The 16,800-nt window shown below is 37.1% G+C and overlaps 1 protein-coding gene across 1 annotated transcript in view; it reads left to right on the forward strand.

Annotated features, from left to right (window-relative positions):
* tafa3b (TAFA chemokine like family member 3b) overlaps positions 1–16,800 on the forward strand; it is a 74,258-nt gene that overhangs the window by 32,562 nt on the left and 24,896 nt on the right. The window contains exon 2 of the mRNA XM_016461889.1: positions 4,008–4,120. Coding sequence (XP_016317375.1) covers positions 4,009–4,120 — 112 coding nt within the window. The 5' untranslated portion in view covers position 4,008. The remainder of the gene's footprint in view (positions 1–4,007; positions 4,121–16,800) is intronic.

Here is a 16,800-nt window from a genome sequence, read left to right on the forward strand (position 1 = left end):
GTTCTATACCTTTAAAATACTGCTGCTGTATCTCTGAAATACTGTCATATACCTCTGAAATACTTGTACTCTTTTTCTGAAATACTGTTCTGTACTTCTGAAATACTGATGCTGTCTGAAAGTTCTGCTCTATTTCTGTTGTTAAATACTGTTGTATATATGTACAATTCTGCTGCTCTCTCTCTGAAAATACTGTTGTTCTATCGCTGACCTACTGCTCCTTTCATGGAATTTTTTGTCTCTGAACCCGTTACACAAATATCTAATCTTAAACCCTTTTACTCTCAAATACTGCACTTCTATTTCTGAAATCTTGCTCCTCTGTCTCTGAATTTCTCTATTTTCTCTATCACACTACAAACTTTAACACTCAAATTCTGCCATTGTAAGAAATACAGCCCCTTCTATTATTAATACAGCCTTACAACTCTAAAATACTGCTCCTTTACTCTGAATTACAAAAATACTGCTGATTTAATGCATTTGTGGTTGCAAATAAACACTTTATTCATTCTTTTGGATACAGGAAAAAGTGTATGAAGTGTTTTGCTGAATCAATTGATCAGAAAGATGTTTTCCCAATGCACAACCATTCTCTCTCTCCTTTCTTTCACTTTTACAGTCTCACTTAGGGCTGCACAATTAATCGAATTTCTAATCGCGATTACAATTATGGATGCCACAATTATGTAATCGTTCAAAGCTGCAATTAATCGTTCAAAGTCCACTTATGTTATTCTGCGTGCTTAAGATGCGTTTTTTTTTTCTACATGTTATCTTAAGGGTTTTTCATATTATTTTAATTTTAGTTTTAGTATAACATTATAATACCATTCATATTTTTACTTTTTTATAATTTAAAGAAGAAACCAATCAGATGTATAGTTGACATTTGAGGCTTAATACTATAGAAAAGCACTAAAGGTTTTTCAGTTAGAGAGTTTTCAGCTTGTTTATTTTCATATAAAAATATGGCATGCAGTTGCATCAAACAATGGTATAAACATCATTCAATGTAAATTGTGATAATCGTAATTAATAATCGCAATTACAATTTCAAGGGAATAATCGACAATTATGATTTTTGTCATAATCGTGCAGCCCTAGTCTCACTTCTAGTATGCTTTTTGGCTTGAAAAATAACAGTACATTTGATGCAGCTGCAGGCCTTTGTTAGCAGAGAACTGAAAAGTAAATAATTGAAAAAAGGGAGGGAAAAAAACATTAAAGTAAAAGGGCATATACCACTACTGTAAAAATATATATTAATTTACATCCGTTTTAAACTTTTTGCCTTTTTCTGTCATTTAAAAATGAATTGCAAAAACTAAAGAAAAACTAAATTAAAGTCTTGCTGGAGATTTGCTAGTGATTAAGCTTGACTGGTATTAGTGCAGAGACATGTTGATGATACTAGCCAGTGGGTGTTTGGCAGTGTTTACTGAGAGCTCCTAAAGAACTAATGAACACACAGCGGAAGTTTAGCCATCAAAGAAGAGCAGCCAGAGCAAACACAGATATTCACACACTCAACCCAACACACACAATGCCCTTCTTCTGTGTGATCAGCCTGTTGAAATTCCAAACGGACGACGTTAGAGAGTATAATGAAGCTCATTGGGTATTATTTTGCTGATTACAGTCTAAATTGACTCCAATTTGCATCTGTGTATACAGTAGTACTGATTACAGAATTAAATGTTAATATTGATGTATTTTATATTTTTCTATGTTAAAACACTTCTATCTCAGCTTATTGACTGCAAGTAAACCCAAAAAAAGGCTTAAGCCTTGAGGAGATGGGAGTGTTTGGGAAAACGGTTTGGAAATAACACACTGCAGATTTCTGTGTATGATGTGAGAATAGAAATGACAGCGACAGTATCTTTTTGTGTGTTCATGGCCGTCCACCTGCACACTGTAAAACTCCCTCCAGGCAGGGGTTTTCCTGCCTACCCCTCAGCTTTAACAGGAGAGATTTCTAGTGAGCTCTGCTGGTTGAAAGATAATTAGTACGCTAAATCTGCATAATTTGACACATTCCCACAGCGACTCATAGACTTCCCTGAGCCAGGCAAACTATTTCCAAAACACCTCTTTATGTTGTTTATCTCTCTTTCTTCCACACACGTCTAACATTTCTCTTTTTCCCACACAAAATCTATCTTTTTCAATCTGCTGTGTAACTATATGTGTCTGGAGCTTCATCTAAGTATGTGTGTGTTGTGCTCCATGAATGTAAAAAAGAGGCAAATTCATTATTAAACTGATACTTATCAGAGGAGCAACTCACAGGCCTCCATTACCAAACTGCAGGGGGGAATAACAGGGGAGAGTTCACTAAGAATGAATTGTGCCCACTAATAATGTCATTTATTTGTGCATGCTGTTTGTGTTGTGTTAGCACCCAATCACTAAAGGAATTATGCAAATCAGGTAACAGTGCAAACACGCCCCAAAATTAGTGCTGAATGCAATTTGCACAGTGCAATTCCCCATTTTGCAGGCCGGTTGTGTATGCTAGATTGTGGAGGATGCAGAAACTACTGCTCCACTGCAGTCCAGGCACCTGAATCAGCTCTTTAAAATGCAGATTCTCATCAGTGCCTTGTTTTTGGATATGTGCCCGGTTATAACGCTTTTCTTTATCATTTGATCATCATTGGATGAGGTACTGCTGCCATGATCAATAGAAAATGCACACAAACTTCTCTTTGTAAGATAATTCTGCTAACCGTCTGTATTCCACAGAAGTCTAAATGATAAAAGTGTGCTCTTATTGGTTGGCTGATACTATTAAATGCTCTCACATGATGTCTTCTGAACTTCCTCTCAGAAGTGTTATATAGAATTACAGACTAAAGCTTACGGTAATAGCATAAGCCCACAGTTGCACACATGCATATGTAGAGTTTATTTGCACCGTTTACCTTTCAGATGTCAATACATTGTAAATGAATGATCTGCTTTAATTTTCTCTCCAAATGAAATTCTTAAATATGTCTGTCTGAGATTAAAAAAAAATGGGGGAAAAAGAAGAAAGCTGAGAAGTGCTTTTTCTTTTGCAGAGTCTGAACCAATGGTCTATGCGGTTTCATGATTTAATTTCATTAGACCCGACACAAACATTCCTCAGAAGTGTCAATTATTTTCGACCAGAGTGCGAATTGTGAGGAGGTTGGAAGGGAACTGACTTTGCTAATTAAAGCTTAAACCCCCAATCGACGTCATATTCTTAGCAGCAGTCTTATTTTACAATAGGCTTTTTTTTTTTAAAGAAATAAATACTGTTATTCAGCAAGAATGCATTAAATTGGTCAAATGTGAGGATGAACAAAGATATGAAAAATATATTTCAAATAAATGCTGTTCTTTTGAACTTTCTATTCATCAATGTATACTGAAAAAAAAAAAATGTTTTCCAGAAAAATATTAGCAGCACCGTTACTGTTTTTCAACATTGATAATAATGAGAAATGTTTCCTGAGCACCAATTTAGCATCTCAGCTTTGCCATCACAGGAATAAATTCTGTTTTATAAAAAAAGATATATAGAAAACAGTTCTTTAAATTGTAATAATATTTCACAGTATTACTTTTTTTTACTGAATTCTGATTAAATCAATGCAGCCAACAAAATCCCCACCCCAAACAAGTAGACAACAACATTACCAAAATCAACCACTAGGGGCTCAGTATGTGCCAGAAAACCCCAACCCACCCCCGAAAGCTTACTCTCTCTGTAAGTAATTGTATAATTCAGTGTTTTGGAGCACTCAGCATTGTATCAGAAAACATTCAGGAAGAACATGATAACATTTAGATAGCGCTGGAGGAGAGAATGAGATCCCCTCTAGAAACATCTAGATCGGTCTTATAGCGGTCTAATAGCCTTTCTGATCAGTGTAACGCTCATGTGCTGATATGCTTTGTGTGTGTGTGTGTGTGTGTCAGAATGCAGGAGCGGGCGGTACAGAAGGTGTGCGCAGTGTGTGTGTGTGTTTCAGAATGCAGGAGCGGGCGGTACAGAAGGTGTGCGCATGGCTCTTGATGGTGGTGTTGACCCTTCTGTCTCTCTGGGGTCATCTGTCTGATGCCTCCTCTCACCGCAGTCACATCGGTAAGTCAAGGTCAAGGTTCATTCGGTCAAGCTTGTTGTTGTTGCTTTATTTTCATTTTAACCTACAGTGTTGATTATTTTAATGAGCCGTCTCATTAAAAAACAGCTTATGTGGATCGCACGAAGTTAGATTTGGGGCGATATTACCATAAACATTCTCTACAAGATCTGAAGATTGGTTCTTGTGTCTATCTGTACAAGAAATTTGAACGTTAAAAGCACAAACCAAAGACAGAAAGCAGCGTGTTTTTGTAGACAGCTCAGTGGTAGGTGGATGCTTAGATCAGCTTAAAATAGTCTAGAGAATGTTCTCTATTTATGAGGAGAAGAGCTGATGGAGCGCAGGACACTGACGTCTCTGGGGTCATGTAGAGGCCGCTGCAGAATGTTCCAGTAGAAAGTGATAAGAGTTTATTTGTCATAAGCACTTGTTTCTTTTATATAGTAATTGAAGATGATTGATTCTGATTTATGCAACTGGCAGTTGCATTGAATTCAAGGGGTACATTTATCAGTTTATGGATTATCGAGAATTGACCTCATGACCTTGGTAAAACTACACTTCTGGTTAGACATATAACACTGCTATTAAGAAGTTTGGGGTTGGTAAGACTTTTTAATGTTTTGAAAGAAATCTTCTATGCTCACCAAGGCTGCATGTATTTGATAAAATACAGAAAAAAACAGCAATACTGTGAAATATTTTTACAATTTAAAATAACTGTTTTATATTTTAATATATTTTAAAACATAAATTATTAATGTGATGGCAAAGCTGAATTTTCAGCAGCAATTACAGGTTGTTTCAAAGTAGCTTTACAGTGAAAACAAGAAAATAGTGATTCAGTGATGCAAATAAAATTCAGTTCTGCTGTAAAGCAGCTCTAAAAAGACAATAGTAAACAGTCATTATTCAGCTGAAATTAGTTAATTGTTGATTCAGTTCGGTTCAGTAACTGTGTAAAGTCCATCAATTATGGAATGAGTTTAATTTATCTATAAAGCAGTTCTCATCCAATAGTGTCCGTGCAGTCAAGTTAATAATATTGCCAAATATAAAGTGTATAAAGTGGCAAGGAACCCAAATTCCATTGGTGATAGAAATGGAGAAATAAAAGCTTTGATGAATAGAGACATTCAAAAGAATAGCATTTATTTAAAAGCGAAATAATTTGTAACAGTGTAAAACTCTTTACTGTCACTTTGGATCAATTTAAAATGTCCTTGGTGAATATTCTTTCTTCAAAAAAAAAAAAAAAACAGATTTTTTAAATGGTAGTGATTTCTAATGTTTTGTCATTTGCTGTAATCTTCTTAACTACCTTAAAGGGATAGTTCACCCAAAAATGAAAATTTTGTCAATTTACTCACCCTCATTTCGTTCCAAACCTGTACGCTTTTCTTTCTTATGTTGAACATAAAAGAAGATATTTTGAAGAATGCTGGTTCTTCAATCAAACAGCTGATGGTCCCCATTGACTTCCATAGTATTTCTTTCCCTACTATGGAAGTCAACGGGGACCAACAACTGTTTGGTTCTTTAAAATATCTTCTTTTGTGTTCAGCATAAGAAATACACTTGTATAGGTTTGGAATGACATGAGTGCGAGTAAATGTTGACAATTCAAATTTTTGGGTGAACTATTTCTTTAAATCAGTGGTACATCAAATGCCAGTTTTGTCGTTTGTTTATTATGATATGTTCACCATCTTGCAATATCTACCTGGTTTTGTAGACAAGCCGGTGACGCAATGCAGTGTAATTTACTCTCTTTTTTGAGTGTACTTGTCCATTAAATCAAAATGCTATTTTTTTAGAAGTGACAAAAATGTTATGAGGAGGGTGATAAACCTTATCATCCTTTTCTGACTTGTGCAGTAATTTTAAGCTAATTGTCGGATACTATTAATATGACTTGTTTTAAAATAAAACACTCGCTTCTTCGCAGCCTGTTTCTTTTCTTTTGTGGTGAGCAGATTTCATTTCTTGACAACATGACACACTCATTGTGTGAACTTCTCTCGTCTTCTGCAGCAGAATGGTGGCTCAGACTATTTTTTGAAGAGGGTGGAGGGGACCGTAAATTGAAATCTCAAAATGTCACATAGAGAATGATTTGTGAATTCATTGCCTTTTATTGTAATGTAAAAATACATCTAACTAATTATACAGCATACTGCTGGAATTAAGTGATGTGAGTCACTAGTCACTAGAATGTCATTAGAAAATAAAATCTGTGTGCTTTTCTTGACCACAGTCTTCCCTACACAGTAGTTCTTCATTTTGATTGGATAGTCCAGGAGTTAACCATGTGAGCCAATCAGAGGTTGGAAATAGTTCGGACAATCAGTTAATTACACACTACTGCTAACAGGTCAGAGCAAGGTGACTGCACACACACACACACACACAAACACACTAAACCACTGGGAGGGAAAAACTAATAACTCTAAACTCTTCTTCTCTACGAGCAGCAAAAGCTTCAGGGGCAATGAGCTGAATGAGAGTAAAGTATTTGTTTCACACACACACACACACACACACACACACACACACACATATGAGGCTCATCCTCTCAATAAAACTAATATCCCTGGAGAGAAAAAGACAGAGAGAGAGTAAAGGAGGGAGAAGGGCTGCAGAGATCCATTGAAGGGCATAAAGAAGAGAAAGAGACAGAAGTGTGGAAAGAGAGACAGAGACAGATGAGTGTGTCATGAGATGAAACGCAGGAAGAGACATGGCTCTTGTGGATGACTGCAGTCCTGAGCTCTCCTGCCCTCTGTGTGTGTGTGTGTGTGTGTGTGTCCTGTGCCCTTCTGCCCTGTAAAACATGAGTCTCACTCTGTCTGTCTGACATGTCCTAAACCTGCCCACCCTAAACAAGACACTGAGACCAGTGACACCAAAACTATGAAGAGAAATAGTTCAGTTCAGTGGGGACGGTGTGTCACAAGGACACAGAGGAAAGAGTTTATAAATGTGCAAGAAGCTTTATGGCCTAACAAAACTGTGGAGGAAAATTCTGAAATCTTTGTTTTAGTGAATCGGTTCATTGGGAAAATTCATCAAAATTAAACTGTTCAAAAATAATTAATTTGCTAATTTTAGTTGCTGTTTAGCATATTACACCTTTTTGTAATAGCAAATGTTGCTTTTCAAAACTGATATACATGTTTTAGACTCATCGTATTTAATAGTTTAATATGTAGCTCTGGTCTAAAAAAGCTTGTTTTAGTTAATTGGTTCAATGGGAAGATACAAGGAACTTGTTCAAAAAGAATTGATTCCCACATTCAAGTCACATTCATGTAGCTTATTGCATCTTTTTTTAAAGCAAAATACTTTTCTCATTTTATATATTAGTTTAATATGTAGCACTGGCAAGTCTGACGTTTTAGTGATTTAGTTCATTAGGGTGATTCATGTAAATTAACTAATTGAAAAACAAAATACAGAATACATAGCTTTACATGACTGTGTTTTCAACCCGTTTTATATATTAGTTTGATTTGTAGCACTGGTCTGAAAAAACTATTTTAGTGAATTGGTTCATTGTAAGATTAACCGCAATGAACATGTTCAAACATAATCGATTCACAGAATCACTGTGTACCATCTGTATAGCAAAATACTTAAAAACTGCTTCTCATAAATATATTTTCCACTCATTCTATAGCTTAGTCTAATATGTACAGTAACATTGGAAAGTCTGAAAAATTTTTTTGGTTAATTTAGATGCTTTATGTAAAGGATTCCAGTTTTTTTTTTTAAATAGCAAAATACTTAAACACTTTTTCATAAGTCTCATGAAGTCTCTTGCTACAAACTGCTTTTGTACACATTCATGGCAGTTACAACCCAGTTTTAATAGTTGTTTAGTGTAAATGTATCTGTTAAAGTTTAATGCTGTTACCGTAATTGAGAGTCATCCATTCAAAAAGCCTTTTTTGAGATAGATACTAGCAATATCTAGATACTAGCAACACGCAACTACTCTTCTAATTAAAATGAAACAGTATATTCTAATATTTCAAGATTTTTGCCTGCTTACGTATCTTTTTACGGATTTTTAAGATTTTAAGTAGCTTTGAGTTTTAAAGGTGCTTCCCCAACACTGATTGTGTGTTTGAGTGCTCGCTGACAGATGGTGCTGTCATGTGACAGAACCGAAGCGTTTGGTTTTTATGATTTCTGTCACCCCTGACCTTGTTTTATCCCCAATCTGCCGCCTGTCTTTGAACATCAACAATAAAACCAGATATTTCTAAGTCACATTCCCTGTTATGTTCAAACGCTGATCTCTGAGATGTCAGTGAACATTTTGTTATGGATTATATGTTTATAAATAGCATTTGAATGGTGACACAATAAATGAGCACTTAGTGTTTGTCAGTATGAAACATAGTTTAGATCGTTTCAGTTTTTCAATTTTAGATCATTTTCACAAATGAAGTGATAAAGAGAAATACTTTTCTTAAAAATCCCCACCAACTCCCAGGGGGGCACCATCCCAGTTGCTCAAAAAAAAAATATATATATATATATAAAATGCATTTTACAGTGAACGCCGTAAGCAGTGACGCGCCAGTCATGGTTCTTGTAGCCATGGTAACCACAAATTAACCATGGTTTTGTTACTTCAAATAATTGTTTACAAAGAAGTATTAAGATAATATTTTTTTGTGTGTGGTTATAAAAACATACCTAAGCAAACAACAGACTTTTAAATGACTTAAAATGCATTATATAAAAACAATGACGCAATAATGATTGGTTAATTAATCATTATATGGTTTCATTGAATAACATGAATACATAACGTAATATAACATAAACAATATGTACATTACATTACATGTTGTTATCAAATGCCTGCAAACAAAGGGAGCCAAAGGCCTGGTAATTGCTGCTGTTACAGGACGATCAAATGCTTGTTTAATATCAACCAAACATTTAATTAAAATGTCCACTTAATCTTTCATTTTTGGACAGCTTTTTGTGATAGATGACACAGCCTCTATAATTTCTTAAACAAAAAACATGTGGTCATCACAACCCTTACAAAAATTAACCATGGTTTTGTCGTAGTAAAACTGTTTAATTTTCTTGTGTGATTTCTGAATGCTTGAGACTATAAAAGCAATCAGACAACTGTATTAATAAAATCATAGCCATAAGTAACTGTCTAGAGCTACATTTGTCATTTGTAAATAATACAATTTTATTACAATTTATTTATTTACTTTAATATTTTATTAAAGTTCTATTTTGACCCCTATAGTTGTCAGACTCTGGGCCAGGTTTTGTGTGTGTCTTTGCTCCCTATGTGCTCCGTCATCCAGTTTCTCTGTCTCGTGTTTTGAATTCATTGTTCCCAGGTGTTTCCAATGTTAATTGTCATTAGTTCCAGGTGTCCCTTGTCTTCCCCTCATCAGTTCCTGTGTATTTAAAGTGTGTTCTAGTTCTTGTCCTTGGTCAGTCGTTAAACATCATCATTTATTGTTCAATAAACCCTTTTGAGTGATTTTATCTCAGTGTCTCCTCGCTCCTTCGTTCCCGGGTTCCTCGTGTGTGTGAACCGTGACAGAACGACTGACCAAAACAGTAAGCGGCGCTCCTTCTCCCGTGTTTTATTTTCGTTTTTGAACAGTCTTTTGGTTTTCCTTTTTCTCCCCTGTTCGTCTCTACGGTACGAAGACCGCCCAGCTGTTAAGCGTACCGGCCGCGCCGTTGTCATGCCCGCCAGCCGGGGCTTTCTCCAGCCCGCTGACCGGGCCGATGTGAAGCCCGCCGGACGCTCAGAGCCAGCCGCGCCAAGTGACAGTCACCGGCCACGCATATGGCAAGCCCACCGGACATTAATGTGGCAAGCCCGCCAGACTTCAACAGTCCAGTTTGCCGACCACGCCAGAGTTCGCTCCAGTGTGGACCCAGACCACCCCCGATCCTGTGTTCCCCACCCCGCCATGGCCTCCTGTGTTCCCCACCCCGTCATGGCCTCCTGTGGTCCCTCTTCCGCCTTGGTGCCCAGAGCTGACAGATCCACCATGGTGCCCCGCTCTGGAGGCCTCCCGTCTGGGAACCCTACTCCTAGAGGTCTCCAGAGTGCCCAAATTGGATGTTTTGGTGGCGTTAGGATACGCCTTCTGGGAGTGGGGGGGAGTAATGTCAGACTCTGGGCCAGGTTTTGTGTGTCTTTGCTCCCTATGTGCTCCGTCATCCAGTTTCTGTTGTGTTTTGAATTCATTGTTCCCAGGTGTTTCCAATGTTAAGTGTCATTAGTTCCAGGTGTCCCTTGTCTTCCCCTCATCAGTTCCTGTGTATTTAAAGTGTGTTCTTGGCCTTGGTCAGTCGTTAAACGTCCTCCTGATGTGTCGAGTCCTGTGATCCCCAGCCTTTGTTCAATAAACCCTTTTGAGTGACTTTCTCCGTGTCTCCTCGCTCCTTTGTTCCTCGTGTGTGTGAACCGTGACAATAATTATTATTATTATTTTTTAAATACAATACAGTTCTGCTTGGGGCACCCATTTGGCCAGCAGCTGCCCTGCGTACACACATGCGTTGTTATATTTCAAAGCTATTGTATTGCTACTGATGTACCAGATCTCCCTGGTTATTTAACCAGTATGAATTTTCGGTGTTTGAAAACAGGCCATTTCAGTCTGTCTGACAAAACATAAGAACCGATTCTCAACCGCATAACTTCTTTTGACTTTTCCATAACTTCTAGCATGAACTCCGTGCCAAGCCCGCCAGACTTCAACAGTCCAGTTTGCCGACCACGCCAGAGTTCGCTCCAGTGTGGACCCAGACCACCCCCGATCCTGTGTTCCCCACCCCGCCATGGCCTCCTGTGTTCCCCACCCCGTCATGGCCTCCTGTGGTCCCTCTTCCGCCTTGGTGCCCAGAGCTGACAGATCCACCATGGTGCCCCGCTCTGGAGGTGTGATCCCCAGCCTTTGTTCAATAAACCCTTTTGAGTGACTTTCTCCGTGTCTCCTCGCTCCTTTGTTCCTCGTGTGTGTGAACCGTGACAATAATTATTATTATTATTTTTTAAATACAATACAGTTCTGCTTGGGGCACCCATTTGGCCAGCAGCTGCCCTGCGTACACACATGCGTTGTTATATTTCAAAGCTATTGTATTGCTACTGATGTACCAGATCTCCCTGGTTATTTAACCAGTATGAATTTTCGGTGTTTGAAAACAGGCCATTTCAGTCTGTCTGACAAAACATAAGAACCGATTCTCAACCGCATAACTTCTTTTGACTTTTCCATAACTTCTAGCATGAACTCCGTGCATGATTCTCTGATATGTGTTAGCTCTTCCTGTGACCGTTCACAGCCTGTCCAAGGCGCCCATATGGCCTGTGAGACACAGAAGGAGAATTAAAAATGTGAAATTTTCAAGCCCGCTGCTCTGTTTCATCTGTGGCATAAAACATGTAGGTCACACCACCATCAAACCCTCCCAGAGCTCCCCAGCCTCACTGAGTTTTATTCAACCTTTTTTCACCACTTTTGGGCTTCAGTGTCGCTATTTTTGAAATCATGTCACTTCGGAAGCAAAGCTATTGTATTCAATTCATTACATAGCAGGGAAGCACTGACAAATGTTACATTTTCTCCAAGAATATTTCAGCAATCTAGTCATATGTCCAGTATTTTACACTACTCAAAAGTTTGGGGTAGGTACGATTTTTTTGATGTTTTTTTTAATGAACTCTGAAGTTCATCAAGGCTGCTTTTGTTAGAAATATATCATTACAATTTAAACGAACTGCTTATTTTAATACATTTTAAATTGTAATTAATTCCTATGATGGCAAAGCTGAATTTTCAGCAGCCATTAGCCTACTTCATTGTTCAGTGTCACATGATCCTTTACATATCCACATTTCGCAATATCAATGTTGAAAACCTTTGTGCGGCTTAATATTTTTGTGGAAACTGTGATGCATTATTTTCAGGATTCTTTGATGAACAGAAAGTTCAAAATTATCATTTCTTTTGAACTGTAGTGTTTTAGTGACTGTTTAGAACCAGAACTAGACTTCCTGATTCCTGAATTAATCTCTCTTTTGGGTTGTTTTGTTTGATAAACCAATAGAGGCTATCAAATGTTCTGAACCCATTCATGATTGATTCTTAATCTGAATCACACTCTGAATAGCTCGGAGTGGTTTTTCAGTCTGTAAAACTGTAAGAAGATACTTTAGAAAAGAGAACGAAAAGAATGCTGGATGAGTGGAACATTTATCTATAATAAATTGAAACCACTTAAATAAGAATGTATTAGTATTTATGTTTATATTTAACATATCAAGTAGTAAACGTAGCAAGTTACGTTTGCCATGTAGGGTGCAGTGTAACTAGCTATTTTCAGCTTAGCTTAGCTAATTTTCACTGTTTTACTGTAAGGTATTTTTATGCAACCCATGTTTCATTAATTATTAGCATTCACTTTCCTGTTTAATTTAGATTGCAGCGTCCTTTAAAATTGCTCTGGGCTCCATTAGTGTTTGATTATTCAAAACAATGTTATTATATGTTTTGTGCTTTTATTTATAATTTGCTAACTATAATTCTAGCAAGGCTGTTGCTTTATAAAAGAAGTGCCTGTGCCAACTCTGGTCATATTTAATACTCTGGCCTGTGATTGGTCAAACGAGGCTTCCCTGAGTGTGTGGGCGTTGAGCGCACTAGAGTAAGTGATTTAAAATGGGCCTTAATGAGTGTCTTAAGCAGGCTGCTTTGAGCTTGATGGGTGTTTATGTATTCCATCAGAGCATGGTGTTTAATCTCTGAGCAGATGGCAGAGAGCTCACACTCTCCATAAACAAAAACAGCTTCCTATCCATCAGGCGTCCTGATTACTGTGGAATCAAGCATGTGTTCAAGCAGAATTCTGCATGAGAAAAGGTGCTGACACATTATTCTTATAGGATAAAGAAAAACGTGCTGATAGGTGTGATTCCTGTGCTCGAATTGTGAAGGTGTTATTTTGAGAGAGCTGTTGAAAGAGAACTTTTATATAACTATGCGGAACATTATCATACCCTACCTGTGAACCTGCTAATAGATTAATGTTTTTAATGTTAGGTCTTTCAGTGCAGAGAAACAGTACTGAAAAGTTGCTTCTATTTAAGAGAATATGGAAAAACAGACTGACTAGTTGGAAATATTCTCTCCTCACTGTCTTAAAGGGATAGTTCACCCTGAAATGAAAATTCTGCCATCATACTCACCCTCATGTCATTCCAAACCTATATGACTTTTTTTGTTCTGTGAAACACAAAAGAAGATATTTTAAAGTGTGTTTCAACGTTAATGGGGATCCAAGATGATTCAAGTCACTAAAAAGTTTTTATTTTAGGATTATGTATATACTATTATAGTATTTATTAATATTTTGAATTAGCTTTTATTTTTAGATTTTATGTTTTAGTAATTTTGTGCTTTTGTTTTTGTTTTTTATCATTCTGTTTAGCTTTATTTATTTTTCTATCATTTTCAGTTTTAGTAATTTTAGTAGGCTACTTCAACATAAACTTCAGTTAGCTGCCAAGGCAACATTTCAAACTTTCATGCGTGTAATCTTTTCAATCTAATATCAATATTTTATTTCACATTTATTTCACTTCATTTAAATCATTTTAGTTAACAATAAAACAATGCAAACAGGGCATTAAGATAAATTAATTTAATGCATGAACCATGATGTTTGAACCAATGAGGTTTGACTTTTAATGTTCATATTAACATATTTATTGTAGCCTGTGTATGTAAATGTTGATCAGTGTTTTCATTTGATGTGAAAGTAAACAAAGTCTTAAATATTATATATACAATCAAATGTATGCACTTATGTTTGGATAAATCACCTGTATGTTCTTTTTGAGACTTGAAACTTTTGAACCCCATTGAAATTGACATTATTTGGACAAAAACAGCTCAAACATTCTCCAAAACATCTTCTTTTGTGTTCCATTATTTATGACAGGATTGTCATTTTTGGGTGAACTATACCTTGAAGTCAAATAATAGCAGCCTGTTCTTACATTGTACATGCAAGTTTGTGAAGGGCTTTCTGAAGAGCTTTGTTTAACTGACAAGAGCAGTTTAAAATACGAGAAAAGGAGAGAGAGAGAGTGGTGTCTCCTGGGACATTTGCCGTCACATTCTCACTAGGTGGTCTCATCAGGGTTCTGTATAAATGTGCTGACCCCTTCCACAGGACCTGAGGGAGATCAGTCTCACCACAAATATGTATTTCAAGATGCAGATGGAGCCAGCACTCTGGGACAGCATGCTGTCCTCTGACATTTGATGAGACTCTGGATGACAAGACGGAAATGAGGAAGAGATGAGTGCGGAGGGAAGGAAGAAACACAGAAGCGCCGGATGACAGGAGAGGGGAAAGGTTCCGTTCCTCTCAAATTGAAGCCAAAGAATAACATCTTCAGCTTCAACGGGATTGGGCAGCCATCAAAATGTCACTTTTTTTCCTCTTTACTCCTCCTTTTGTCTCTCTCAAGGGTCTGAAGTGTATAGGAGAATATTTGTTTGAGAGTTGGCTGTTTGCACTGGGAGTTTCACTGAAGTGTGTAAATGTGGGTCGGCCTGAGAAGGAAGGAATACTGACCTCTGGATTATTGGAAAAGGACTGACCACAGCAGACAGGTCGTGTGATACTTATGTCTGCCCATGTTCTCTTTTCGTTTATTCCCACAGGCCTCTTTCTGACATTTACAAATATTTCAGAAAGCCACAGCCTATCTGCATTCTTTAAACAGGACTTAAACAACAAAAGATAGTCTGAAAAAAAATCACAAACCTGTATAGGGTTGCATCTCATATAGTATAAGAAAACAATACAGCAGACTCAAAAGGGTATGTATCAGCATTTTGGTTCAGGCAATCAATGCAAGCACAAAAAATGTATTGATTAATTAAATTATATCAATCCAATCCAGATGTGATTTCATTATTGCAGATTTGAAATGATTTTTTAATGGCAGTTAAAACTGTTTAATGCACAGGTAGATCCAAGTCAGTTTAATCACTATTCTGTTAATGCGCTGTTTTAATTGATGGACACACATCACCTGCACACAGATATTGCAGATTGTGCTGTGCACACACAAAAACATCCACAGAAACTTGTTGTCAACACTGCTGAATTGCAACATTATATTTCTCAGCAACAAGGAGGTAAAATCACTGTTTTTGAAGTAACTAAACTTACAGCTTCATTGTTTGTAGAGAGAGATGCAGGTAGTTACATGCAGATGCAGGGAATTACAAACCAACTTTTCATCTCTTTCTCTCTCTCTCGCTCTCTCTCTCTCTCTCTCTCTCGCTATCTCTCAATCGATCAATAATTAATTGAAATAAATGCTATAATTCATTCAAACAAATGTGATCTTACTGCACTACTTCATCTCTGTGTCTGATTGGAAGCAGGCTAGCTCTAACTAGCTGTAACTGAGGAAAATAAATGTAATTTTTACCCTTCCGGTCAAATATTGCACCGAAAGCATAATTATTTGTTCCAAACTGTGATGCACATCTGAATAAAATGTATTATCAAAAAGGATGAAAAAACTGTAGGGATGAGGACTTGTTTCTATCCATTGGTTGTTGATTGGATGAAGCCAGATCTGAACCCTAGTGAAAAATAAATATACTAAAATGTATTTGAAATACATTTATTTCATGCTAAGTATACTACAAATACATTTAAATATATATGTACTTAATAAAAAATGCCCTGCAATTGTACTGTTGGTATACTAAACTGGTATACCTTAAGTCTGCTAAATTGGAACAACTAATTTTGTATTTAATGAACTTTAATTATGCGTAAGTAGTGCTGAAGTCCAATTAAAGATATACTTAAGTATATTTGATTGTGCTAAACTGGAACTATTGCAAGTATACTTCAGGTACACTTTAAATATCTTGCATTTAAAGGCTAATATTATTCAAAGATCATACAATCCTCATCAATAGTGACATTAAAACACATTTTATGCTTACTATTAAGAAATATGCATTGTGCACAAGTAGTACTCCAAATAAAGTATAATTATAATTTTTATGTCAAGATTTAGTATCAATACTGAGGCTGGTGGTGTAGCGAAGCAAAAATTGTGGTCCCGATACAACTCTATGAAACTTCTCCTCTGTGCCTCTTCTCTCAGTCAATGAAAATCTCAATGTGGGATTGAAGCGTGTTAGCTTGTCTCACACTCTCAATAAGTCTCACGTCTTCAATGTGTCTGTGTTTGATGGATGGCGCTTTTTACCTCTATTCGATGGTCTGTAATTAACGTCAATGCTGCTGATGCCCTGATAGAGATGGAGAGTGAGAGATAAGAGGGGGAAAAACAAGCTAGGGCAAAGTGCTTGCTGGGCAGATTTGGCGATCAGCCGTCATTTTACATGAACCTCTCCATTTCACAGTTATCAGGAAGGGATGATCTTCTGTCTCCTGCTACGGGGGGCTTAAATAATCTAACACCCCACTCTCCCAAAGAGAGCGTATGCTGGAGGACAGCATGTTTTAACAGATTAGCAGATTAGAGGGCGGTAGAGCAGATCTCTCCACCTGCAACGCCTCACGCAGACCTCTCGCTGCCAGCCGCACACAGCTGGAAGGAGACAGG

The sequence above is a fragment of the Sinocyclocheilus anshuiensis genome, unplaced genomic scaffold (genome assembly GCF_001515605.1).
Source record: "Sinocyclocheilus anshuiensis isolate Anshui unplaced genomic scaffold, SAMN03320099.WGS_v1.1 scaffold80, whole genome shotgun sequence".
Classification (NCBI taxonomy): Eukaryota; Metazoa; Chordata; class Actinopteri; order Cypriniformes; family Cyprinidae; genus Sinocyclocheilus; species Sinocyclocheilus anshuiensis.